Below are 27,463 nucleotides of genomic sequence, written 5' to 3'. Positions count from 1 at the left end.
TATTTTATTAGGTACAGAATTTATTGGAAATATAGTACAATCCCATGATCCTTTCCTCAACAATGCACAGAAAGACCAGCTATGCTTTCTACAGCGATTTGAAACATACATATAAATACATAAACGTAACCAAAATGAAACAGCGTTGTTGTAATGACATCATATTATTACAATAATAAGTCAAACGGTTGACCTTGAATCAAAGTATTTTGACCTGGTCACGAGATTCTAATGAAAAGGCACCGGGTCAAGTCTCCGTCAGCACAAAGACACCCGGGGGGGGATTTACACGTTGAAAACTAGCAGCGAAGGGAAGTGTTGTTGCTGGGAGGAAACAGCCGCAGGGCGGGGCTCGTTACCTGCGAAGACCTGACAGAGGCCGGTAAAGTAGAAGAGACCCCCCTTGGACATGGTGAACAGCTGGCCCAGGAACACCAGGAAGGAAATGGAGGAGAAGACCACCGACAGAACCATCAGCACCTGCACGGACTGGAGCCAATCTGAGGGTCACACAGACAGTACTGTTAATACAATCACTCTGAGGGCCCCTACAGTCACACTGTTAATACAATCACTCTGAGGGCCCCTACAGTCACACAGACAGTACTGTTAATGCAATCACTCTGAGGGCCCCTACAGTCACACAGACAGTACTGTTAATGCAATCACTCTGAGGGCCCCTACAGTCACACAGACAGTACTGTTAATACAATCACTCTGAGGGCCCCTACAGTCACACAGACAGTACTGTTAATACAATCACTCTGAGGGCCCCTACAGTCACACAGACAGTACTGTTAATACAATCACTCTGAGGGCCCCTACAGTCACACAGACAGTACTGTTATTACAATCACTCTGAGGGCCCCTACAGTCACACAGCCAATACAATACCACTGAGGGTCTATACAATCTGTAGTGTTAATATAATTACTCTTGAAGTCCATACAGTCAATACTCTGACTTCATGCAATCAATCTGAGGGTCTATACAATCAGTACTGTAAAGCAAACACTCTGTGTGTGCATAGTCCATTCATCCAATCATTACAGTCCTGTACAAACTGTTAATACAGTCGATAAATACAGTTAATAGAGTATTGTATACAGCAATACCATTAATAATGTCAATACAATCTATATGTATTGATCGATATTGGTGACAGAGAGAGAGAGAGAGAGAGAGAGAGAGAGAGAGAGAGAGAGAGAGAGAGAGAGAGAGAGAGAGAGAGAGAGAGAGAGAGAGAGAGAGAGAGAGAGAGAGATAGACAGAGAGAGAGAGAGAGAGAGAGGGGTGGGGAGAGATCGAGTGAGAGCAATGAGAAGGATAAAACAAGAGAATATAGAATGAGTCATGAGAGAGAGGAAAGAGGGCGAGGGGAGAGAAGTGAGACGTGCTCATTTGCCCATTCTGTCAGGGGAACGGGAGATGCCTGAGACGGGAGCTCACCGGTCTCTTTGGAGGAGGCACACAGCCACGTGCCCGTGTCGTTATCGAACCTACAGTTGTACCACAGGTCCGAATTCTCCATGCCGTCCCACACCCACCATGACTGGAGAGGGAGAAACAACATGGTGATGCCAACTCTTCTCTAGTCCTTGTCAAGTAACAAGTAATAAGGAGGAGGGGGTGGATGATTCATTGACACGTTGAATGAAAAGGAGGAAAACCCTTTGATGATGGTACATTTAATTAATATGAGGGAGAACATTGGATGATGATAGGTTGAATAAATAGGCGGGAAAACATTTGATACCTTCTCCATAGTGGCAATGAACAGCATAGCCAGGGTGATGAGATGCAGTAGTGTCACAAACATCAAAAGGTACGCCATTTTTTAATTTGGGCTACAGAAAAAAGAAACAAGGGAATATATACATTACTTTCCAAACAAAATATACAGTAGTCTATAAATATATACTAGCATTGGCTGAAGAGCAAAACCATTTAGCCTGTTCCACGGTTCAACACAGAAGTCCTACATTAAAAAAAGCGTGCCTACCTCAACTTGGTACAAGAAATGGAAAATGTGACCAGCAGCACAAAGTATAGCCTGTGTTATGTAACGAGACGGTTAAAAACATAGTGCCAATGAAATTCTTTTTTTTCCACCCACAACTGGGCCTGTGTGTTGGGCCTAGAGCAGAGCAGCTAATTTATATTGCAGTAAAGGGCGAGGCCTGTTGAGATCAAAACGCAGTCAAAATATTTACCCAGTTTACTTCTGAAACCATGTGAAGGCTACTGTTTGTCACTGCGCATAGTAAACAACTTCCACTGAATGTACACCTGGAATTCATTTAGGCTTTTAAACTCGTTTTTTTAATGAAAGACTCAAAGTTTTTTTCTTTTTGCTATTAGGCTATACATATATTTTAGGCTATTTATTTGAGTTAGTGATGATGTCATAAATATAGCTATTAGTAGGAATTTATAGAATCCTCTGAGAAAACACAATTTAGGAAAACAAATAGAAAACATTCAAACAAACAGAAATATCAGCGGGAAAGGAGACCGGATGCATTATAGATAGTTATCAGGAGATCCGGCCAACTGGGAGGTTGCCATGGCTGTCAATTAGGCCTACATCGTTCTACATCCATCACACTTGAAACCCAATGCAAAGGGATATTTTTTTATAACTGCTCTTCAATCATACTTCATCATCATTCAAGGCGTTATAAAATATTGTACCAAGACGCAGGACAAAAATGATAATCCAGAAGTAGGCCTATCGTGTTGAACTAGGGAGGGTACGTTTGAGTCATTGCAAAACTATTTATGTCCAGTACAATGCAACCATAGGTCACCATAATAGACCTCCAGAAACAACAATGTAAAAATATAAATAAATCTTAACTTACATCAGGATATTCCTTTGTCTTGTTTTTCTGACTTCACCCACAGCCGTGCAACACTGTAGTATCAAACCCCTTTCGGTGGTCCTCAAATTTGTACCAAAGCACCTCCCCTTTATTTTTTTTTACTTTTCACTCACTCATTCCATCCTGAGTTTCCAGGACCAGGAATGCAGACTTCTTAAAAAGAAACGTTTATAACGCCCATTTTCTCCCTGCAGAACAAACCGGCCTTTAACTCTGCCTCACACATCCGGAGAGGGAGAGATCACCATCCAAAAACGTCGCAGGCTACACCCACCCGCGGCCAGCGCGGCCCCACCACATGAAAACACAAAGTGTCAACAGCCTTTTTGGAGGGCTCCGTAACTCCGTTACATTTTCAAATCACCTCAGTGGCCCCATTGTGCTTTGTTATGCTTCTAAATAGGGCGAATATGGAAAATAAATAGGCTAAAACTCTTTAGCATACTCCAACTCCACAGACCAGCTTCTGTTTTATTAGATTAAAAAACAAAAACATTTATCCTTTCTTTTAAAGGAAAAAATAAAACATCTGAAAAAGTGTCCTAATTAATACTCAACAGGTAATGAGGAAAAAGGGGAACGAGGGCATGACTTTTAAGGGGAACACTTTTGAAGACCAATAATACCCCACACACTAGTACGTGGTATATATGTTATATTGTGTACTTGTATTTTCATTCGACAGAGAAGAAAGAACGATAATATATTTGTATGCGTCAAGCTGTACATAGACTTTCCCGTTTCCCCCGTATCACCGACCAAAATGGTATGACCGGTTGCCTAGGCGCCTGCAGAAGCCAAATTATTTTCGCCACGCCTGTTCTCACCGCTGCCACCCGTTACCAGGTTTGTGCAACTTTTCATAAATAAGTTCAGACTGAAGTCGTATTGAGTGTCAATAAAAAAAAGCCTGGAGCTAGACTTGCTATTTGGCTTCATGTCCGAGGTATAACTATTTCACCTTCCCTGCTAGAGAAGCGTAGCTACGGCTAGCGACGTAGCCGTGGAGCGTCAACCAAATCAACTCTTGGTTGACCAAGTTTGCTCACCAGCCAGCGGATGCTTACAGTTTTCTAACGCGGTGTCTTGCTGGCTGTCGTATAATATCATGTAAGGATGCATATTTTTCACAAACGTACACACCGTACCCCCGCCTAGCCAGCTAGCTCTGCAAGGGGATCATAGGGCGCTTGTGGCGATGAAAAACTTGTCAGACATTTTGGGATGAGGGGTAAACAGCCCACATATTTGAGCTCTTTTAACCCTCTTCCTGCTGAAACACACTGGCAGGCCAGCGAACATTTGCAGTCCTGATCCGTAGAGAGGGCCCACTAATAATGGCCAGTGTCTCTGGTATACGGTGTTTACAGAATACCACGTTTGTATTATGAAATGTCATACTAGAGACGTGGTGCAGAAAAACACAGATCGGCTTGGCGCTCGCATTGCTTCTGAGGGTGCAGTGATGCGCCTCTGCTTGCCTCGTACTACAAGGTAGCTACTCTAATCTGGAGGATTAGTATTGTGTAACTACAGGTGCTGGTTTGCTATACTGTATACGGTTACGGTCACACTGCACAGCTCTAAATGTATGTATTCCTCTTTTTGTTTACAGGTGAGCTACATAAAATAGTAATGGAGGAACTTGGACATGAATTGGACATGTTGGACTTTTGAAGATCTGTACATCATTAAAAAATGTTCTTCAAACGAATGGACATCCTGAACGATGCCATATAGTGGACCTATAGAAGTCTATATGAGATCTTTGTTCTTGCTCTTGAGGAAAAGTTTCAACATCGAACAGATGCCTCCTCCTCAAACCTAATGTGTGACCATGGAACATGAAGAGGTAAGACACACACGCACACACACACGCACGCACGCACGCACACACACACACACACACACACACACACTGTCGATAAGCGTCTCCCTGACGAAAGACGATGACTATATTGTTTATTATATATTAAAAGATTCCCATTGAAAACACTGTAGTCAGGCTAATACTATTTTATGTATCTATGTAACGCATCAAACAATAACATCATAAAAGACATTTAAAAATTACTTCTATTTTATTCAATGAAAGTGAATTGAGTCCCAGTTCATCAATCAATGTGGCAGATGAATCTATCAATCCACAAATATATATTTTCTATAGAAAAACAGCAACGCCCACTTCCTCATAGCGTCAAAATTCTGCATTTGGTCTCATCTTTAAATACCAGAAGGTATTGTGTCCCCCACCACAGCTGTCCACGGCCTGTGAATGAGATGCCCACTCGGGTTACAGGGCCCGTGAATGACAGCATTGTGTTTGGTGACAGGTGTGAAGCGCCTGGTCGTCCTCGCTCAGCGCGCTATAGGTGCCTGCCACGCGTGGCGATAGGGAGCATAATGCACGCTGGCCGACCAGGCTTGATGTGTGTCGGGGAGAGACCTTCTGACCTCGCTACCGGGTTGACTTCAGCAGCTCCGTGTCGAACGGAGCGACTGGCAAAAATAAAAGATGCATATTTTCCCCCTTGTGTCATAATGCGAGTATAGCACTCTCGAGTAGTCTTACAATGTATTTTAGGGGCAGAAAGACAAGAGGCTAATTACTTTCCAGTATGCTCCTAGGGCCGTAGACATACCACACATGGTTGCTGGCGGATACTCTTCTTCTGCCTGGGCTTCTATTGACCAAGTAGAAGAGTTAATGACATGGATCGAGCACTAAAGGAGATGAGTTAGGCGACTTGCTGAAGTGAACCTGATTCCCACAGGTTCACTAGCAGAAATTGTGGATGAAACCGGGATCCCTTTCCGCTAAGATAATGTTCAGTAATATCTAGAAAAAAAAGAAAAACTAACTTGCAGGTGGTCAGCAATAGCCGGTACAGCTTTACTGTATTTAATGTATATTAGAGAATACACACATTTATTTTGCACCATCTAAGCTAAATGGCTTGTTGGCATGAACAGCAATATTTGACAAATACCAAAACAATCAATACTATAAACAAAAAAATCTATAATCTACATCCAGCAATCATTGCGTCTCAAATGGCTGTAGCACCCTTTCTCAAGTTCTCCTGGGCTGGTTGGTGGTGGTGTTTGGTGGTGGTGTTTGGTGGGGGCGTCCAGGTGCGGACGGAGCTGGACCGGATCGCTGCGCGGCTGCAGGACGATGGCCTGGCCCCGGCGGCGGGCGCCGAGGAGCGGCAGTGCCACCTGTGGCGGGAGCTGGTGGGCAGCGAGGGGAAGCTGCTGGCCGCCTCCCAGGAGCTGCAGGCCCTGCGCACGCAGCAGGCCGGCGAGATGAAGGAGGTGAGCCGCGACATGGGCACCAGCTACGCTAGTTCACAGCTGTTTCAAGATGTTTCAACTGTCGTGAGAGAGAGACATAGTTACAAAATGTCTTGCATCCAATGGGTTGCATGAAATGACTGTGTATAATGTACTTTAATGCTGTGATATAAATTATCGTATTACAATGTTGTGTTTGCAACTTGTCTGTACCCTAATTTATCTATATAACTTCAGTATAAAAAAGTATAAATATCAGTGCTTGCTTGCTGGTGTGTGTCAATAACAGCTGTGTGTGTGTGTGTGTGTGTGTGTGTGTGTGTGTGTGTGTGTGTGTGTGTGTGTGTGTGTGTGTGTGTGTGTGTGTGTGTGTGTGTGTGTGTGTGTGTGTGTGTGTGTGTGTGTGTGGGGGGGGCCCAGGTGGAGAGCTACGTGGAGCACATCAGGGGTCTGCTGGAGGAGAGGGAGATGCTGACAACGGAGTACGAGAGAGACAACGAGCAGCTGCGCCTGGAGCTCAAACAGAGCCGGCTCCTGCACGGTACCGCACCAACACACTGTTCACCAACACACTGTTCACCACAGCTGCCTACCACTGCTGCCCACCACAGCTGCCATCACTGTTACTGTTTTCTGTTATCGTTGTGGTCGCCAATTGAATGCTGAATGGGGGGGGTTTACATGCAAAAGAGTTTAGGCTAGGATGTTTACTGCGTAAGTATTATGTTCATACTTTCAGATTTAGTTTTCTTCCTTTCCACCTGTTGTTACATAACATGCTACTGTTCGATTTTTTTTTTTAATTAAGTTCACTATTTGGACCTCTCTCAACTCCTAAAGCCTATATGTAATATGAAGCATGAACTGAGTTAAATGCCCCCCTGTCATTTTCATGTCTTTGGAAAGCGACAAGTACCTCTCTGTCACCGACGTTTCGTCCCAGTCATAGGAGTCCAGCACCTGACCTCTTCCCCTCCGTCTTCTCTGTTCTGCCAGAGAACCAGAGCAAGGAGCTGGTGGAGCTGCTGTCCCAGGAGGGGCTGGGGGACGTGGGCCTGAGCAGCCCCAGCGAGCAGGTGGCCTACCTGCTGGTGGAGAGGGCCACGCTGCTGGAGAGGCTGGAGGTGGCCGAGAGGAGGCTGGACTCCCAGAGCCTCACCGGCAGCCTGAGGGAGGTCCACCTGCAGGTACACAGACTTGGGATTGGGCCTAAGGCCCAATCCCATTTCTACTCCTTACCCCTTCAAAACAAGGGGGAGGGGTAAGGGGTAGAAATGGGATTGGGCCTTACCATCGTCGTTTCACTTTCAGTTTCAATTCATTATCAGTTTTAGTTTCATTTCCAAGGTTAATTGTCATATGTTTATCGATGGAGACGCGAGCAGCAGTTCATGAAGCCATAAAGACAAATCTGGAATATCAGGATTGCTAAACAGTTGTTTAAATGGTTGAAACGGTTCTGATGTTGTGCTTTTTAATGCACCACAAAACAGGATAGCGAACTTTGACATTTAACAGCCTTCCCCTCTCGCCCATGCGCTGGAATCACCCCGACAGGAGGAGGTCGAGCACGTCCGCCGCACTTTGGGTCAGGAGCTGCTGAAGACCAGAGACAACATGACAAAGGTGAGAACGTTCGCCCCAACCAGGACATTGACCTCCCATACGGTTCTTCCTCCATCCTGGCCTGACCTTTAAGTTCTGAGGGATGGAAGCCAGTAAGAGAGCCCTAGACGGCGTACCCCCAGTGTTGCTGACGTGTTGTGTTGTTTGCTCTCCATCCCATCCACACCGATCCGTCTTCTCAACAGTGTTCGAGTCAGAGCACCTGGAGGAAGCTGTTTGGTCCCAGAAGATCCTCTGCTCAGAGCAGGCTCACTAGCGTCCCCGTAGGTCCTCACTATACCCCCCATGGTTTAAAGTTTAAACTAACCACTCACCCATTCGAGAACCGCAGGCTGACGTTGGAACGCTGGCCAGCTTATTGCCACCACCACCTACTGCCGCTACTTTACTGCTCTCGTTTTCTTGTTCCACTGAGGGTGTTTTTCTTGGATTGTCATGACAACATCTGCATGCAACTAATCTGTCTTATATAGACATTCATACCTGAAAGGTGTTCAATACTTGTGATGGGTGCATTGGCGCATGATTCCCCCTCAAGCAGCATGTCCACTTCCTGTTCGCGTTGCTACTGACTCTTTCCTTTCCTCAGGCGCGTCGGCACGCAGCGATACACGGACGCTGGGCCTTACCGTCCGTCGTTCAGTTTAAACTATGTTTACCCCCGAGCACGGCTCTCTCAAAGCCCCCCCCAGCCCCCCTACCCTCCCAGGGGCCCTGCATGGTGTGCTCTCTTTTCCCCTCCATCGTCGGGGCCGCTGGCCCCCTGAGCTCAGCGGATGATTGTGGTGTCTCCACCACGAACAGCTCCACGAGGAGGAGGCGTCCCAGGCGAGGGGAGGGCGCCAGGGCCTGGAGCGGGACCTGGAGGAGGCGTCCCGGCGGCTGGCCATGGCCCACCAGGACATCCGCAGGCTCACCGCAGAGCTGGACGCCGCCAGGAAGAACCAGCAGGACCAACACGGCGACGGCAGCCTGGGACTCGGCGGTAGGCGCTCACACCCAATACAGATGAGCTCAATGATGTGAACGGGACATGTTTTAACACAGGGGGCTCATCCGTCTTTTTACATTGGGGTGAGTTGGTGTTTTTTTTTCTGTGTTAGGCTGAAATGGGTTCTAGAGTGAAGATGGGGAAAGTCGAGCTGCAGGATTTATCCAGTCTGATCATTTAGTCGCCCATTAATCCTTGGTTGTACTTGTTCTGGAATTTTCCCCTGTACTATTAATAGCAGAGGTCCTTTATGGAGAGATTAGCCTCATTCACAAGTTAAATTGTCATTCTTCTGTACTTTCTTTTTGTAAATTAGTTCCAGGCAAATGTTGATGCATCATAGAACCAACTATGACGTTATGTAATGATCCCATTTTTCTTTCTCCCAAGTGCTTGAACCATGGTCAGACTCCCTATGAAACATTACAAAATAAGCGCCAACCCAGACCCTAGAAAATAAATGATTGCTTGGCTACAGTTTCTAATACACAGACACGTTGCCTAGCAACTCTTTCAAATTGTTGTCGAAAACCAATCGGAGCGATACCAGCGAGTTTAAGATTCTCCTTCAGGACAATTCAGATTCATAGTATATATACAATGTCAAACTGTGAACCGAAGGGTACCGTTTTACATTTAATTCTCTCCCAATTTTCTATGTGTAGCTATGAGCGTGTTGGAGAATTTTTTAATGAATTCATGGTCAGGATACCAGGACATACAGTTCCAACCGCCTTAATTTTATTATTTCTTCCTTATCACAGGAGCTGAGCTGGAGCGAACAGAACAGGAAGTGGAAAACCTGAGGAAGGAAGTGGACAAACTGAAGCACTGTGGTGAGACAAATATGAGTGTAACTGTATATGGGAAAGCATGATGAGATGTTAGAACTTTGCTCAGCTTGACAAAATACTTTTTCAAACTGCACAAAAAAACTGCATGATTCATAAAACAGATTTTCTATTTTTCACCTCTTCCCTTTTTGAATGCCTACGTCTGTCTTTATGTAGCCACATTTTGAGTCACTGGAGCCAAACATTTGGAACCTGATCCAAGGCATTTCACTCAACCACAACAAAACACGATTGTGAAGCTATGGCTATGTTTCCTGCAGAGATTGGTTTTCATGAACACTGTGTCGCGGTTGTTCCACATACCTTTTGATCCGGTTACCCGGTTCAACGGTCACTGGCTTCAGAAGGTCCGTAGTTCAGATGTCATGTAATGTCGATGATGGTACGTGTAATCATGCTGGCTGATGTTCCCTAGACATGGTGGAGCTGCAGAAGGCCAGAGACCAAAACGAAAGGCTGGACGGGGAGATACGTGTTCTGAGGGAGAGGGTACGAGCGTTAGACACCGAGAAGAAAACCCTCCTGGACAAGGTTAGCATTCACCAAACACTAATACATGCACTCATCTCATTGAACTGCTAGTGAACTCTCAGCGCAGGCCAAATGCTAGACGCATGGTTTATAGTTTAGTTTGCTGCATGATGTTTGTGTATCCCTTTTATATTCATGAAGCTGGCACAGCAGGAGCTAGAGCAAGCTTCCTCTGTCAAACCACAGCCACAAGGAGAGGGGAAGGGGAGAAGTGGAGAGCTTCAGAGCAATGTGGCCCCCTTGTGGAATGAGGAGGAGCATGTCCACAAACGGTACACTCATGCACCCTTCACCTAAATATTGGTTCATGTTGCATCCCTATTTAGTTGTATAGGATTATAGTGTCAATATACAGCACCAGCCTATACCAAGGTCATACAATGCATTTAAATTCCCTTGGTCCAGTGATTATTGCTCACTAAAATGACATCCCTGGACAGCATTTTTTTGAACAAATTAGATATCAAACGTAATAACCTATAATTCTCCAGACACACGGCTGTCCCCTTCATTTTGATGTTTATGATTCTTTAAGACTGATATTTGTGTAAGGAAACAAAAGCAGAATCCCAATCCCATGCACATGCAACAAGCTAGTTTATACTGGCCTGGCTATCTGACAGTAGAATTACTATCTGACACTAGTTAGCCGACACTACACTAGTTAGCTGATACTATCCTAGCTAACCAACATTTTTCTGTATAACTCGGCTGGCTAGCCGACATTAGGCTGACACTACACGAGTTAGCTGTCACTAGCATATATGCTGATACTAGGTTAATTAGCTGATACTATGCTAGTGTTCTGACACTATGCTAGTGTTCTAACACAGGGCTAATCAGTGGTCACAATGCTACTTAGCTGAAATTACACAAGTTAGCCGTCAGGACCCTAAATAGTTAACACTCTGCTAGTTAGCTGACACTAGCATAGTGATGTAGCTGACACTACTCTAGCTAGCTGTCACTACCCTAGAAGCTTACACTCTGCTCTATAGCTAACACTAGCATAGTGATGTAGCTGACACTACTCTAGCTAGCTGTCACTACCCTAGAAGCTAACACTCTGCTCATTAGCCGACACTGGCATAGTAAGCGGACACCAGGCTAATCAGCCTCCACGATGCTAAGTGGCTATCAAACGTCTTGCTCCAGGTGTCGCGAGGCGGTGGAGGACGGCCGCGTGCAGCTGCGGGAGCTGCAGCGGCGGCTGCAGAAGCAGCGGGCTGACCAGGAGGAGCTGGTGGAGAGGAACGAGGAGCTGGAGGCCCTGGTGGGGGAGACGCAGAACGCCAGCAAGGAGGAGCGGCAGCGGCACGACGGGGAGCTGGAAGGCCTGCGCAGGAAGGTAAGACAGGGAGCCAACAGTGGGATCACGCTGGGGGGGGGGGAACATGGTGACTGTGGAGAGCTGCTCTCTGATTGGACACTGAGGATTGTTTGATTGATTTGATTTGACCATTTTGATCTAAAATAGGAACAGCACTCTGTGTCATACATTAAAATACATAAATAGTCAGGGATGACACATTAAAGCCCGAAGGCTTAGTGGTTGGAGAGAGAATGCTTTTTTGAATATATATTGTATTATATATTATATATTTCATGCTATGGTATTGGAATACTTTTAATATAGTATAGAGGTAAGATGTTAAGTGGTCAGGGGGTTTGACTCCTAACTGAAGGGTTCCTGGTTCGATCCCAAGTCTCCGTAGTATGTCGCCTACTTGCTGAACAGAATGACCTCAAAGTCACTCTGGATAGAAGCGTCTGCTAAATAGGAGAACAGGCATTAGTGGACAGTGCGTAAAGTTACACATAGTAACTTCCGTATGTGCGAAAGACCAGTTTAATGAGTTTTATTTATTAGAATTCAACACAGCCTCTTTCTCCGGGTCTAATTAATTCCTGTGTTGCTCAAGACATTTCCCTGATGGTGTACTTTTAGTGGTGGATCATGGTTGGTGTGTGTCTGCGTGCGTGCATGCGTGCGTGCGCGTGTGCGTGCGCGTGATAGAGGGAGAAATGGAGACAGCTCCCAAATGTCTGACTAACGATGTGCGCTGGAACCACCAGATTAAAAGCCTGGAGGTAGAGCTGAAGAAGCAGTTTGCCCAGGACAGGCTTCTGAAAAACGTAGAGGAGAGCAAAGAGTCGGAGCCCTACTTCCAGCCGGTGAGTAGCCGATGGGTCGGAGCCAGTCATCAATCTTCCTCCTTTCCAAATTCATCAAAACAGGTCGATACCAAAGACATCACCCCTCAAGGTGGGACGTGGAATGAATAGTGTGTTTTTGGCCCAAATCCCCCTGTAATAGGGCCAGCGGTGGAAACACGAACACTGATATACACACATTACAATGTGTTACTGCTGGTATTGCGCTTTGATTACAGCCCACAGACAGATTATTATTCCATCTAGTCTCAAAGCAAGTGTTGTGCCGAGATTGTATGCAACATTCTGAAATGTACATATAAGATAAGATAACACTTTATTGATACCCAGGCGAAGAAATGTGGTTGTCTACAGCAGCAGAAAGACAGCCGAAAATAGAGATGCATATTATAGTTAAGAAATGCAATACAATGAAATAAAACGGGGAAATAAATATTCTACCAAATGTCCGCAGTCTGCCTGTATGCATCCTTGATATGAAGTCGATGTGAGTCAATTTGGATTAAAGTATTGTCTTACTAAACTACGGGGAGGAGCTCGTTGGACTGTGTTTTGGTTATGTCATCGTCATCACAGTCTAACTGGAAGGACATGTATCTAAAAAAAAAAAACACTGAGTCCGTTCGGACAAAGGCTAACTTACTAATTAATAAGACAGTAGTGGTACAGTCATGATGAACCTGACCTCATCTGTCCAGCACACTTTGACCCTTTACCGTGTGTGTGTGTGTGTGTGTGTGTGTGTGTGTGTGTGTGTGTGTGTGTGTGTGTGTGTGTGTGTGTGTGTGTGTGTGTGTGTGTGTGTGTGTGTGTGTGTGTGTGTGTGTGTGTGTGTGTGTCCTCCGCGGCCAGCTGAGAGGCGTGGGCAGCAGCCAGGAGCGGGTGTCCCTGTTGGAGGCGCGGCTGACGGAGGAGAAGGACTGGAGGAAGCAGCTGGAGGTGGACCTCACCTCCGCCCAGGGAGCCCTGAAGAAGGACAAGGAGGTGGGAGCAGGGCCCTCACACAGACAGCACAGCCGCGCTCATGATGATGATGATGATGATGGAATTATTTTGTGTTTTTGAGGAAAATTTGTTAAAGGTTGAGAAAAAATGGGATAACATGAATAAATTATTGATATATATATATTTTTTTTTTATGTTGACCGGCTGTGTTTAATGAAAACGTAAAGAAAATTGGTTGCATGTTGCATATTTGCATATATATTGCATTATATTTGCATATCAATTATTTATTTTGGCAAGCAATATACGTCAACAGTACATTTGTTTTCTAAAATGGGGGAAAATCATGCAGTGTTCTTTGTTGTACAATAATACAGCATAGTACTATTTAGTACTAACTACTACTGACATGTTATCAGTTTATGTGTCAGTACTTGTACTAGTATAGAATATATATTATAGAAAAGCCTATTCTTTACTGTGTCAGCCCCATCCCATGTATTCGCGATGGTGTCATTGTGCCAGTGTGTTTTATCCTTGTGTGTTTGTGTGTGTTCCTGCGTGCTGCTGAAGGCCCTGCAGATGGGCGAGCGGGAGCTGAAGAAGCTGAGGATGGAGGTGAACAGTCTGCAGACCGAGTGTCAGCAGGGGAAGACCCTCATCAAGAGCCTCACGCAGGTCAAGGGAGAGAAGGCCGTGCTGGAGGAAAAGGTCTGGCTCACCTCGCTAGCTAGCGCGCTAGCTTCAGTCATCCACATGCTCTCGTGTTACAAAGTTTGAAAATATTGAATACATTATCTTGACCCAACTCGAGAGTGTCGTTTTAAAGATACAGTCGGAAAAATATTACTTTATAATAATAATAGTAATTTCCAGATTCCAACGTGCTGCTGCTAACTGTCAGTCTTTGGTCTCCCTAAGAGATAATCATTTTTTGATTTGATATTGAATCAATTTGGATGTGGCAATGTTTATTTTGTATGTCTCAGACTTGCATTCTTTCTTATTTTCCTTGCATTATCTTTCGATTTAAATTGTGTGTGTGTGTGTGTGTGTGTTCCAGTTGGCCCAGTTGGAGCGCACTCACGCCCGCCTGCAGGGTGAGTTGGAGCGCCAGAGGGAGAGTGGCGGGGCCAAGGAGGACCTGAGGGAGAGCAGGGCGGAGGTGGAGCAGCTCAGGGACCAGACGTACCGGCTGACCTCTGAGCTGGCCAGCCTGAGGACGGCCCACGACGCTCTGAGGTGGGCCTGGAGCTCTCAATAGCATGTAGCTCATCTCATCTCAGCACCAGGGTCAAACTCCCTATGGACCTGGCTATGAAGTAGTCTTTCTGAGATGTGAAAGTGAAAGTTTGATTTAAGCTATGCACCACGTCATATAGAACCGTGATATTTATATCTCTAACCCAGAATACTACTATTGCTTTTTTTTTTTTTTTGGATCATATTGATTTGTTTATGATCAACCCAGTTGATCATGGGTTGATCATAAACAAATGATCAACCCATGATCATTTGTTTATGATCATGGGTTGATCATAAACAAATGATCATCAATCTTCCTATTTAAGATTGTAGGTTTAAATAGGAAATAGGAAATGCAATGTGTGGGTGGGGGTGTGGGTGCAGATCGCAACTGCGGCTGCGGTTTGTGCATGTGCACTCTGCAGCTAGTCGTAAGCATCTGATCCAATGCGGGCGGGAGCATCCTGTTAACCCCTTCCTGGCTGTTCTCCTGTCGCCCCCCCATCCAGAGAGGAGCTGGGGGCCGAGAAGCTCCAGAGCAGTGGGCTCCAGGCGGACCTCCGCTCCGGGGCCCAGGAGACGCTGTCGGCCCAGGGGGAGAGGGACAGGCTGGGTCTGGAGGTCCAGCAGCTCCAGCAGCGCCTGGAGCTGCAGCTGGAGGAGCATCATGCCTCCACGAGGAGCAGCAGCCAGGAGCCCCTGACCAAACCTAGTCCCGGGGGTCCAGTGGAGCAGGTACATGGCCCGGAGTGCTTCAACACACCTGTCAGGGAGGATACAGTTTTCCATCGACACATATGAGGGAATTCCTAAGACGTCAACCAGATGAGCCACTGTGAATAAGCACAACTTGCACATCATCTGTAGAAAACATTTGTATTAAAAGCTCTGAGGGTACAGGACAATGTAGTTGGTGTGTTTGACTCCTAGTTGAGGAATTGGGTTCAATCCCTGATGTCTAGAAGCAGCAGGACCATTCCTCCAGCCCCCCTACCTGCCCATTTACCACATGCATCTGAATCCCCTGTAAGTGGCGTTGGATATGAAGCATGTGCTAATCAGCTAAATGCTACCCAGCTGCCCAGCGTGAAGCGGGACCCGGCTGGCCTGCAGGCCGACCTGGAGGAGGAGAGACGGCTGTCCGCCCGGCGCCAGCTGGCCCTGCAGGCCCAGTCGACTGAAGCCCAGGCCCGCGCCAAGGTACTCCCTCCGCGTTCACGCCTGAAATGTATTCACCAGCCCCGTTTACACTCGCCATCATATCACCATTCAACTTCATGTTGGACTCCGAGCCCAAAGGTACTGAGCTCCATCCCCAACGTCCACGATGTACCTGTGGGCATCATTGAGCAAGATGCCTACATGCCAGGGTTCAGACATAGCATGGTGCCGAATCGAGCGCTTTACAACACTAAAGCATCTTTAGTGTTGAGGTCTGCCTCAACACTCAACTTCTAAATCAAAATGTTCGGCACTGTCATATTATCCACTTTTATTTAGCATTTCCTTTTTTAGTTACTTATTTTATCTCTGAATGGCCTTTTGTTCTTAATGAAGCTAAATCAACAAACTGGCCTTACCTCCATACGAACCCATCTAACATTTAGTATAATGCTACCCCCCTGGCCGGCCTCCTTCTCCCCCAGTCTCAAGACATGGTCCTGGGCCAGAAGGCGGAGGAGGCCCGGCAGCTGAAGCAGGACCTCCAGAGGGTCCAGAGTCTGTTCACCTCGGCAGAGCGGGAGCTGCGCTACGAGAGGGAGAAGAACGTGGACCTGAAGAGACACAACGTGCTGCTGGACCAGGAGAAACTCAAGGTGTGGAAGATGAACGTTGGGGCTGTGGCCGTGTGTTGGGTTGTCCTGGGAGACGTTGCACAATCATACTTTCACTGCTTAGTGAAAGTATTTAGCCATTTTGTGGCTTAATAGTCGGAGTGTGCTGACATTTCGCACACTCACACTTTCAAACTACTTCCCCGCGTCTCTTCACTGCCCGGTCCATTAAGGGACCAAAAAAAGCCCATACTATTTTTTCACTTACATTTGTTTTCTTTCTGAATCAATTTGGTGTGCATACGTTATTTATAAATCTATATTTCCTTGTCAAGCTAGCATTTATCTAAAAGTAGTATAGGTCCCATGACATGCCACCGGCTTGTAAGGCTAATCACACTCACACCTGGTGGCATGTCATGGGACCTTTAAGTGTCCCCCAGTGGGTGTTTAAACCATCCCTACTGGATGTTTAATACACCCTTAATGGGTGTTTAAACCATCCTCAGTGGGTGTTTAAACCATCCCCGGTGGGTGTTTAAACCACACCATGTTTCCATAACCAAGCTGTCTCCTGTGTGTTTGTCCGTGCTCCTCCCAGCTGTGTGCGGAGGTGAAGCAGAGCGCGGCCCGGTTGCTGCAGGTGGAGCAGAAGGTGCAGGGTCTGGGCAGCGAGTGCGAGCGCCAGCAGCAGAGGATCCGGGAGCAGGAGCTGGAGCTGGCTCGAAGCTCCACCACCCGCAGTACCACCACCAGCCTGCAGGAGGAGCTGCAGGCAGAGAGGGCTCGCCTCATCGCCGCGGACAAGAAGGTCAGCGAACGAATAGTCTACTATACTACTAGCTTGATTGCAGTGAACCTGGACTACTCCCTGGTTCTGTTTCAATACTGTTCCTCAATGCTAGGGGCTTAGACTTGATTAGCATTTATCACCATCGGTATCGCTGCGCTGGAATAAGAGAGAGATTACGACAGCTCTACTGCTTCAGAATTACATTTTTCTGTTTGCATATGAAGCGGTCTGCGAAAGGTCCTGATGACAATAGAGTGGCTCACTTTAGTTCAAAGGTTAAGCAGGGGTGTCCTTCCTCCTCCCACCAGGTGGTGGAGCTGCAGCAGCAGCTGAAGAACTCGCAGCATCAACTACGAATGGAGGAGGCTCGCTCCGGGGAGAGCAGCCGGCTAGAGAGAGACACCCGGGACCTGACGGACAGCCTGTCCTCCCTGAGGGCCCAGCACCACGAGGACCACATCACCAGGTCTTTATTACACACATCCCCACAACACAACTCACACCAGGAACTGCATTGTAATGGACGCGCTCCAATGTCGTCCCTCATCCCCCACCTCCCCCTCATCCCTCACCTCCCCCACCTCCCGCATCTCCCCCTCATCCCCAACCTCTCCCTCATCCCTCTCGCACCCCACTTCCCGTGTGGCTCCTGCTGACAGGAAGCTCCTGGAGCAGCGGGAGGAGGAGCTGCGGCAGCAGGTGCGCTCCCTGAGGCAGAAGGAGGCGTCGCTGGGCAGGAGCAACTCGGAGCTGGGCCTGAAGAGCCAGCAGCTGGAGAGCCGCCTGACGCTCCTGGAGGAGGAGCTCAGCCAGGCCCGCGAGGAGGTGAGGGGGGGGGGGTCTGACAGGCTCAGCTAGTAAGGGTTAGCTTTGGAAATAATAACAACAAAAAGAGCACAGACAGAGCAAGACAGCACCACAAGAAGTACAACAACCCAAATAAAAATAGAAATAAATAATATAGACAGGGGGGGGGTCTAGAGAGGTCTATGCATTGGTGGAAGAGGAGATGTGTTCTTGAAGCAGAAAGGTCTTGAGATGAACTTTAAGGAGAGGGAAGGAGGCACAGTCACGGAGGGAATTGAGGAAGGGAATTCCAGAGTTTGGGGGCCATGGCGCTGAAAGACCTGCCAGCGAGGATAGAAAGTCTGGTGCGGTGGACAGAGAGGAGATTTGGTTACATGATATGAGGGGAACGGGATGGAGTATAAGGGACAACTGGTAGCTACAGTGTGAGCTTTGTGTTGGCTTTGGTGGCCTCCCTAGCATTGTGTTTGCTTTGGTAGCTACACTGTAGCTTTGGGGTATCTTTGGTAGCTACACTGTTGCTTGGTTAGCTTTGGTCTCCAGATTGTAGTTTGTGCACTTCTATCTCCCCAATGGATTGCCACAGATCACTTTGCCACGTGGTGGAATCTAATCTACACTCAGACACTATATTTCGCAAGAAAGAGATGCATCTACCTATTTTTTAATATATAATAATTTGTTTATTTATGGTTGCCATGGTGCTCCGTGGTGTGGGTATACACGGAACCATAGTCAACACTTCTCGTTAAAAAAAACAACAATCTAATCCGTCCACCATATGCCACCGCAATCCGTCATGTCTGTCCCACGCTGGTTGAGGCTAAAGAAATCCAATCCGTTGTAAAACTTTTCTTTGGCCGAGAAAAGTAAACCTTGCCCAGATGACGCAGAGCATCGAGTGAGAGGAGGTTAAGTATGTTGTGTTGCTTGGAGACTAATCCAACCATAACATCTCCCAGTGACTGAAGCCAGTTCATTTCCTCCCTCGTCAAGTCCCCTCGGCCATTCTGTAGTTTGAAGGGGTTTAACCCTCTGAAACGGCCCGTAGCTTCGCACACTTACTCCCAAATCATTCCCAACTGTTGACACAGCTTGTATGCACTGGTTTTCATCGAGAACTCTCTTCCCTGAGTCTCCGTTAACCGTAACCCCAGTGCAGAGCTGAATGAATCATTACTGTTTATTGTGTCAGTGAGTGGTGACTTTTCCTGGCTGTGCTAACTGTACTAACAAGACACTTAGTAGTAGGCCGTTTTTTTCATTAGCCACCAGTTGGAAATACGTAAACATCTGGCTTGTGGATTGCTCAACTTTTTCCCAACTCTGGGGATGCTACCTAGGGCTTGGTCAGCATACATCGAGGCATAAAGGGGCAGTGTAGGGATGTTGCTAGGGTGCTAGAGCAGCTAGGGGGGTAAACAGGGTGTTTCTAGTGTATTGGACAGACTTATTGCTGAATGGTTCTGGGTTTTGTCCACGGTCCCCTTGAGCGAAACCCGGCCTGCTCGTTAATGACGAAGCTTAAGAAGCACTTTTTTGGATCTCTTTGGATAAAAGTGCCTGCTAAAGGCTCGATAGTAGATAGAATAGGACTATGGAGAGAATCCACTCAATGGTGTATATTTCATTTGCCTTATGAAACATATATTACATACATCTCTAACAATATATTGTGACGTACCTTAAGTGTTTCTGTAGTTTCGCCACTGACAAACATGTGAAATCATCTGATTGGTCTCCAGAATCAGACCTAAGAATATTCTGATAGCAGACAAGCTGAAAGCTGATATTGACAGCGAACCCAAATCAACACTGTGTATGCTGGTCACAATAGAAACATCCTTTCTCATTCTGAAAGCTTCATCCACCTGTGTCAATGAGTTTCTCTGTCAGAACATCCCCGTAGCCAAACAGGAAACAAGGCGTCACTCAGACACCTTGATAGCAGAAGTTCTGCTATCTAGGCGCCATTCAGACGCTTTGATAGCAGAAGTTCTGCTATCTAGGTGTCACTCAGACGCCTTGATAGCAGAAGTTCTGCTATCACATAGGACTGCTGCATCCCAAGCTTGCTGGGGCACTACCTGTTTTTTACCCAAGCGGGTGCACCGTGTGGTTTCCACCAGCAGAGGGAGGCGCAGAGCACCAACCATCAGCTGCAGGAGGAGCTGCTGTCCAGCCAGCAGGAGACAGACAAGTTACAAGGAGAGATACAGCTGGTCCTGCTACAGCTGGACACACACGTCAGGTAAGATTCACTCACTCACTCACCCATTCCCCTCCACTGTGAAATAGCTTCAACTTGATTAAACATGAGCTCTTTTATCCTCTAACCAAAGACTTCCTCAATCCATGCCCCTTATTCATCTAGAGGCCATCTTGGTTCTAAACGCTAGCTAGCGTTTAGAACCAAGATGGCCTCTAGGTGAATAAGGCCCATTCCCCAGCTCTTCCCCATGTGGTTTAAAATCCTGTGTGTGTGTGTTTGTGTGTGTGGGTGTGGGTGTGGGTGTGGGTGTGGGTGTGTGCGCGTCTGGTGCAGGAGGCACAACGAGAAGCAGGAGCAGCAGCGTAGCAAGCTGCGGCAGGCCCGGCAGGCCTGCCTGAAGGCCACAGGGCAGCGGGACCGCACCATCCAGAGGCTGGAGAACGACCTGGAGCTGGCCTCCAGCCTCTCCCTCAAGGTGCCCTCCCACCCCCTCTCTCTGCCCCTTCCTCCACAGAGTTAAGGCCTAGTTATGGTTCCACGTTGACGCAGCACAAGGGGGTTTACGGACCAGTTACGTCCTTGCGGAGTTCCACCGGCTTTGATTGGAACCGCGTCGTAAGATATACCCCCCCCCCCCCCCCCTCTTATAAAAATAAAATAAATAGGCTTCAAATTTTATTCAAAACTAGTTTTACTTGCACAAATTATGAAAGAAATAGCCCTGGTCCCATTGATCTAATCTGGTGATGTATCTCAATAGAAAGCTAGTCACACAAACGAGACCAAAGAGAATGCTTCACATTCTCAGCAATTATTGGCAGGATTCAGAGTGATATTTCACAGTTGACTCGCTACATCAACACCAGCACTTCTCCAACACTGACACACTGCATGTACCCTCCTGGTGGTTTGGAGATCTGTTTTAGAGGATAAGGACGCCACCCAGTTGTCGAGGCTGTTTTTAGCGTGGCACCAGTCTCCTCATAACACTCTGCTCCTCGCTCTCCTCTTCCCCTCCTTCCTTGTCTTCCTTCTCTTTCTCTTTTGCCTCCTTTCCTTGTATTCTCCACATTTTTCCCCGTCATCCTCCTTATCCTCATCCCTCGCCCCTTCCACTCCTCCTCCTCCTCCCCCCCTTGCTCCTTCTCCTCTTCATCTCCCATCCTTCCTCTCTTCTTCTCCTCCTCCTCCTCCTTCCCCTCTTCACTCCCTTTCTTCCTCTCTTCTTCTTCTCCTCCTCCTCCTCTTCCTCCCTCTCCCACTGCTCCTTCCCCTCTTCATCTCCCATCCTTCCTCTCTTCTTCTTCTTCTTCTCCTCCTCCACCTGCTTTTTCTCCTCTTCATCTCCCATCCTTCCTCTCTTCTTCTTCTTCTTCTTCTTCTTCTTCTTCTTCTTCTTCTTCTCCTCCTCCTGCTCCTTCTCCTCTTCATCTCCCATCCTTCCTCTCTTCTTCTTCTTCTTCTCCTCCACCTGCTTTTTCTCCTCTTCATCTCCCATCCTTCCTCTCTTCTTCTTCTTCTTCTCCTCCTCCTGCTCCTTCTCCTCTTCATCTCCCATCCTTCCTCTTCTTCTTCTCCTCTTCCTCTTCCTCCCTCCCCCTACTGCTCCTTCACCTCTTCATCTACTCCTCCTTTTCCTCATCCCTCTCCCCTTCAAAATCCTCCCTCCACCCCCCTCCCCCACTGCTCCTTCGCCTCTTCGTCTCCCCTCCTTCCTCCCCCCCCCCCTCCTTCTCCTCCTCCTCCTCCTCCTCCTCCCTCCCACCACCATGGGTGGTGTCTCCAGGAGAAGGAGTCGGTGCGTACGGTGATGGCTGAGAACGAGAAGCTGTTGGTGGAGAAGAGGGACCTGCTGCGGAGGATGAGCGAGGCCGAGGACCTGGGCAGCGCTGGCATGCGTACCGCCTCCACCGTGCAGCACAGGTACAGCCCCGCCCTCCATCCCCCATGATGCACCCTGCTAGTTACGAGGCCCCAATACCCCATGATCCAGCTTGGTAGGTACTTGTCCTCAATCCCCCATGATGAAACCTGCTAGGTACGAGGTCCCAATCCCCCATGATGCACCTTGCTAGGTACTAGTCCCAAATACCCCATGATGCACCTTGCTAGGTACTATGCCTCAGTCCACCATTATGCAGCCTGCTAGGTACCAGGCCCCTATCACCCATAATGCCCCTTGCTAAGGACTAGGTCTCAATCCCCCATGATGCAGCTTGCTAAGTACAACCATGCCCGCAATCCCCCAAGGTGCACCTTGGTTTTATTGCAAAACAAACAAACAGGCTATATCATCTACTGGGCCTTAAATCCCATGCTAAAGCTAGTATTTTTACTGCAGGTTGTTGGATTCCTCTATTATAGCAAATGTGTTTAAAGACATTTTATTGAATAATATGTTGAATACAATTAAATCAGTTTTTTTTTTTTTTACTATTATGATCATCGAAATGGTATCATTTCATAGCTATGATTTTTCCAAATAATAATACATTTATTTGTTTCATGCGATGTTCGTTGCTCTGCCTTACAGTGCAGTATAGAAATCATATAGGTTTAGTTATTAGTATATGCTACATGTGAACCTCCTAAGATGGCGCAGTTTGATTGGTTCGCTATCTCAGGATATTGGGCAATACTTGATGAGTGAGATCTCAAACTTGAGATATTGTTTTCATCGCAAAATTTCCCCCTTTAAGCGTGCGTTTAGGCGGTCGTCTTTTCACGCTAAAAAAAAATACACGTTAAAGAAAACATGTGAACCTCCTAAGATGGCGCAGTTTGATTGGTTCGCTATCTCGGGATATTGGGCAATACTTGATGAGTGAGATCCCCATCTTGGGAAATTGTTTTCATCGCAAAATTTCCCCCTTTAAGCGTACGTTTAGACGGTCGTCTTTTCACGCTAAAAAAAAATACACGTTAAAGAAAACAAATAAATCCCGGCGTTCACGTGTAGTATATACTAAAACAATTATTCACCTCACCTCTTCTGCTAAAAATACTGTAAGCTGTGCTGATGTACCGCTGTAACAGTGAAGCCAGCCCAGAGAACGACCACTACACCGTCCCATCCATCATCCTGTTACCCAATCAACTCCTCCGCCTCTGCCTCAGGGTCAACGGCCTGGAGCAGGAGAACCGACAGCTGCAGGACAGGACGCTGAAGCTGTCCAATCAAGTGAGCTGCTTGGAGCGGGCGCTGAGGAACGTCCAATCGTTCTGCAGTCTGGAGGTAGAAGCCCCGCCCCGTTCTGCCGGATCATCTCTAGCTCTAATATAAGACCCCTTCAAGGGATATATTTGAACTAGTTATACAGTGCGTCTTTGTGACTTCCTGTTTGACAGAGTAATAGCGATATGTATGTATGTGACCAAACTGGTTTCAATTAGGGTGTGTGTGTGTGTGTGTGTGTGTGTGTTCGTGTGTGTGTGTGTGTGTGTGTGTGTGTGTGTGTGTGTGTGTGTGTGTGTGTGTGTGTGTGTGTGTGTGTGTGTGTGTGTGTGTGTGTGTGTGTGTTAAGGCCAATTTCCACAAGAACCGTCACGGAAGCGCCACGGCAGTAAAACGGTCGCCGAAATAATAGAAACCATTATAGTCAATGTAGGCTATTCCACTGGTCTATTTTTGAGGGTTGCCGGTTCGCAGCCGTGTCTCAGAACACTTCTACATCCAATCAGTTTTCATTTGCTCATGAATATTCATGAGCTCACATCGACCCCTATGAAATTCACGCTATTGAGAACCCCATGGTATCACTAGCTAATCAGTGGCAAAGAAGAAATGAAAGTCTGCGTCGATGCCTCGTCTATTCTCTAATCGCAAGTCCAGTGTCGCGAGCGGACTGCGACGTTGGCATGACATCTACAATCATGCCGTATTTAATGGGTCATAATATTGATGTGTAGGGGTTGATTATAACTCGGGAATAATATTGTATGGGTCATTCTAATCATAATCATTGTTTGCGATTCACATAGGCCTATTATAATCATGCACGTCTTGAGCCATCAGCCGGATGGTGTCCGTACCGCCTCCAGGGGGGATCGCAGTACGGAGCACAGCCGCTTCTCTGCCGTGGCGCCTCCTTCACGGTTCTGGTGGAAATCGGCCTTAACAGTGTTGCTTACTCATGGCACTGAGCAATGGTGACCGTTACAGGACGTTCTGATTGGCCGGTGCCTGTGTAAACAATGTTTTTTTCTTGGGATTTGTTCGTTCAGCACGAGGTGAGGAAGATGTTACCCTCCGAGGGTCTGACCATGGACAGCATGCGCCAGTCCTCAAGTCTCAGGTAGCCCCTCTTTCTGTTTAAACTAAACATAGGTCCCCCTGTTTCACGCTCTACTGACTCATAACCAATCGTTCGTGTGTGTGTGTGTGTGTGTGTGTGTGTGTGTGTGTGTGTGTGTGTGTGTGTGTGTGTGTGTGTGTGTGTGTGTGTGTGTGTGTGTGTGTGTGTGTGTGTGTGTGTGTGTGTGTGTCCGCGTCCCGCGTCCAGCCTGACCTCCGGCGCCTGCGACCCCCTTGGGATCCTGGACGCCATCTGCCGGGTCAAGGGGGAGGGTCCCCGCGTCGCCCCGCCCAGCGCGCCCCAGTTCCAGCCCTCGGAGCTGGGCTACCTGAACGTCACGTCCCCCGGCCCCGGGGGTCTGGCGGAGACCCGGCACAGTGCAGAGCGCGACCAGGTATGACGGGGGGGGGGGGGGGGGGGGGGTGGGGTGAGGACCACGACGGGGGTCTCCTGAGATGCCCTCCGCTCATACCCAGGTACTGGCGCCCTGTGCGTATTGTAATCACATACCACCTCGTCGAGGCCTGATAATGGCTCCACGTCGACGCAACGCAGTGACCGCGCAGACGCTTCGACGCAGTCGTGAACCTGTTTTTGGTCGGTGTCGGGTTTTAGTGAGCGGACCAATCACAGCCCTTGCTGCTGCGTCGCCTTGACGCAGTTTTTTGGGATGCGCACTTCAGGTCCTTACGGCGGACGCAAGGAGGCTCCGCAAGGAAGCAATGGGTCCGTAAACCCTCTTGCGTCGTCGTGGAACCATAATCAGCCATTTAGTGTGAAGGAGAAGACGGAGGAAGAGATGGGCATTGAGGGCACTATTGACAATAAATCGCCGACAGCGCAGTGACCCGGAACCTTTGAGCAAGTATTAAGGGTTGCACTGATGGGACATTTCTTGGTCAATCCTGATTCGATATTCCTGCACTATTCTATGTGGATGAAGATATTAAAAACGAATAATAATAATAATACAATGCTGTGTTTACATAGACACTGCCGCATGGGATAAATGTATTGTATGTGTATACAGAAAACTTGGTCGTAAATATCGATTACTTTACCGTATCACAGCATTTCAGACTGAAAAACACATACTGTAGATGTGTGGCTTGTATCAAACGTCTTTTAAATCATCAAAGGTCAATGTTATATTTATATCGTCGTCCCAATCTAGAAAGTGGTAAACAAATCTTGGACGTGATAAAGTCAGGAGGAAACACAAGGAGGAGTATTGTTTTAAAGGTGGTCTCTCACTCCTCAGGGCAGTGTCTATGTAGCAGTCACCGAGGACACTGTAGATTATAGGGCTCTCTCCTTCAGTTAGATAGCCGCAATACAGTCCACGAAAGTGTGTGAGCAAGACAGTTGGGATGTGTAACATCGTAAAGCCTTTGACTGAAACCCTAATAATGCTGAGTACAAACGTGACGTGGTAATCATGATGACATTGTGATCAGGAAAGGGATGGAAATGTAATTGTCACACGTGTTCTATGCTTGAATTGTGTCAAATTTTAAAAGTTATTTTGTATTGGGACACCAAACATACAAAGACTAGATTTGTAGGGGCATTATCGGAAAAGAGGTTGATCAATTGTATTTATTTATGTCAACATAAATAGCCTTGTGTATGCGTAGGCCTGTGTTACAAAGTACAATCAATTAACACTCTTTAACATGAGCACTTTAAAAACTAAACTTTTGGGTTTACATAGATATTTTGGTAGCAATGGAAATGCTAATGACAATGGCAGGAAAGCGTTCATAGGATAAAAGTGAAACAGTCCCTTGGACATCTAAGGAAATTCACGTCAAGTTGTATGTTTACATATTGTTTTTACTTAAAATATCACGGTACTCCCACTAGAAACCTTTGAATGTATTTCATATTAATAAAGGGCAGTATAATTGTTTTCCGATTCACCTGCAACAGAACACACGGAACGCTACGCTTTGGTTTAAAGTTCCACGCTCGTTTGAGAGCTTTCTAGCTAAAGGCCGAGAGTATTTACTAAACCCAGTGTGAAAGGCTAACAGCCGGCTAGCGTGTATGGCTGTATTTACCAGTCAGTGGCTGAGGCTGGTCTCAAGGGATTTAAGGACCATAACCTGAGTATTCAGCCATGAGGGTTGCTCTATAAAGGTTGCTGTAAAGAACCCACCTATTTTGTATTTTAAATTAGATAAAAAGGTATGCTGTACTTTTTTTTTTTTGGAGATGTTTTTACCTTTAACATTTACAGAATAGTAAACATTTTTTATTGAAACAGAACAACTCAATTAAGACGATGAAGCCACTTCTCATTGTGTCACTGTGCCTCAGCCTCAACTGTCATCTTGTGCGTGTGTCCTTATGGACAAATGTTACCCGCTTTGACTTGTAAATATTTGGTTGTTTTAGTTTTTTGTTTGCAGAAACCTATTTTCATAAATAAAGTGAACTGAAACATAGTAGTGCTTTTCTGATATTTCTCAAACTCTTCTCTACCGCCAGGGAAGTCCAAGTCTGAGTCAGAGAGGAACTGGGATAGAATACAGAGGCTTTTGCCTAGAAATGCGAGTCATAAACACTAAAATTAGAAAAATGGCCAGACCACAGAAAGTGTCAAAATCAAACATGAACCGCTTTCGTGACGGTTCTTGTGGAAATTGGCCTTAACACACACACACATGTTTGATATTGTTCTTAGGCAGGAATCCGTCTTTTAATTAAAAAAACATTGGCAATCAATTTGAGTTTATAACAGTCTGTTTATTAAACAAGGTAAAGATACAAAGGTTTTTTTTTCTTTCATTTTTTTTTTTTAAACATTGATAATTGTAGTTTTGCTTCTCAGTCCTGGCTGTGCATATTTAGTTGTCTAGAAACTGTATATGAAACCACAATGCAAAACAGGAAAAGGAGTCATAAATCTACACAATATATTTTGATAGAGAACATGGGTTAAACAGTTATTATACAGATTACAGCTTGGGTTACTCCATGCGGAAGAGATAAAAAAATAAACAAAACAAATGTCTACACGATTGAAT

The 27,463-nt window shown here is 46.7% G+C and overlaps 2 protein-coding genes across 4 annotated transcripts in view; one reads left to right on the top strand and one right to left on the bottom strand.

Annotated features, from left to right (window-relative positions):
- LOC115549262 (epithelial membrane protein 3) overlaps positions 1 to 3,144 on the bottom strand; it is a 4,001-nt gene extending 857 nt beyond the window's left edge. Inside the window, exons 1-4 of the mRNA XM_030364377.1 lie at positions 2,865 to 3,144; positions 1,757 to 1,847; positions 1,450 to 1,552; positions 360 to 500 (exon numbers count right to left, since the gene is read on the bottom strand). Of these exons, the coding sequence (XP_030220237.1) occupies positions 360 to 500; positions 1,450 to 1,552; positions 1,757 to 1,834 (322 nt within the window). The 5' untranslated portion in view covers positions 1,835 to 1,847; positions 2,865 to 3,144. The remainder of the gene's footprint in view (positions 1 to 359; positions 501 to 1,449; positions 1,553 to 1,756; positions 1,848 to 2,864) is intronic.
- Positions 3,145 to 3,626: 482 nt separating this feature from the next.
- Positions 3,627 to 26,881, top strand: ccdc30 (coiled-coil domain containing 30). 3 transcript variants are annotated; one of them, XM_030374943.1, is made up of 28 exons: positions 3,627 to 3,731; positions 4,501 to 4,737; positions 6,021 to 6,203; positions 6,603 to 6,723; positions 7,179 to 7,369; positions 7,740 to 7,808; positions 7,994 to 8,071; positions 8,613 to 8,793; positions 9,564 to 9,635; positions 10,069 to 10,184; positions 10,326 to 10,456; positions 11,340 to 11,532; positions 12,261 to 12,359; positions 13,212 to 13,343; positions 13,878 to 14,015; positions 14,368 to 14,546; positions 15,059 to 15,284; positions 15,627 to 15,749; positions 16,196 to 16,366; positions 16,926 to 17,135; positions 17,426 to 17,583; positions 17,777 to 17,942; positions 20,057 to 20,175; positions 20,470 to 20,611; positions 21,923 to 22,059; positions 23,254 to 23,371; positions 24,361 to 24,431; positions 24,639 to 26,881. In XM_030374943.1, exons 2-28 carry the CDS (start codon positions 4,723 to 4,725, stop codon positions 24,829 to 24,831), a joined length of 3,732 nt encoding a protein of 1,243 aa, XP_030230803.1. In that variant the 5' UTR covers positions 3,627 to 3,731; positions 4,501 to 4,722; the 3' UTR covers positions 24,832 to 26,881. The 3 variants fall into 3 exon arrangements, with proteins under 3 accessions (XP_030230803.1, XP_030230716.1, XP_030230889.1); XM_030374856.1 differs by having other exon boundaries at positions 20,054 to 20,175; XM_030375029.1 differs by lacking the exon at positions 7,994 to 8,071 and having other exon boundaries at positions 20,054 to 20,175.
- Positions 26,882 to 27,463: the final 582 nt, after the last annotated feature.

This window comes from Gadus morhua, chromosome 1 (genome assembly GCF_902167405.1).
Source record: "Gadus morhua chromosome 1, gadMor3.0, whole genome shotgun sequence".
Classification (NCBI taxonomy): domain Eukaryota; kingdom Metazoa; phylum Chordata; class Actinopteri; order Gadiformes; family Gadidae; genus Gadus; species Gadus morhua.
The sequence above is the reverse complement of the archived record's forward strand: the minus strand, read 5'-3'. Positions and strand labels throughout refer to the sequence as shown.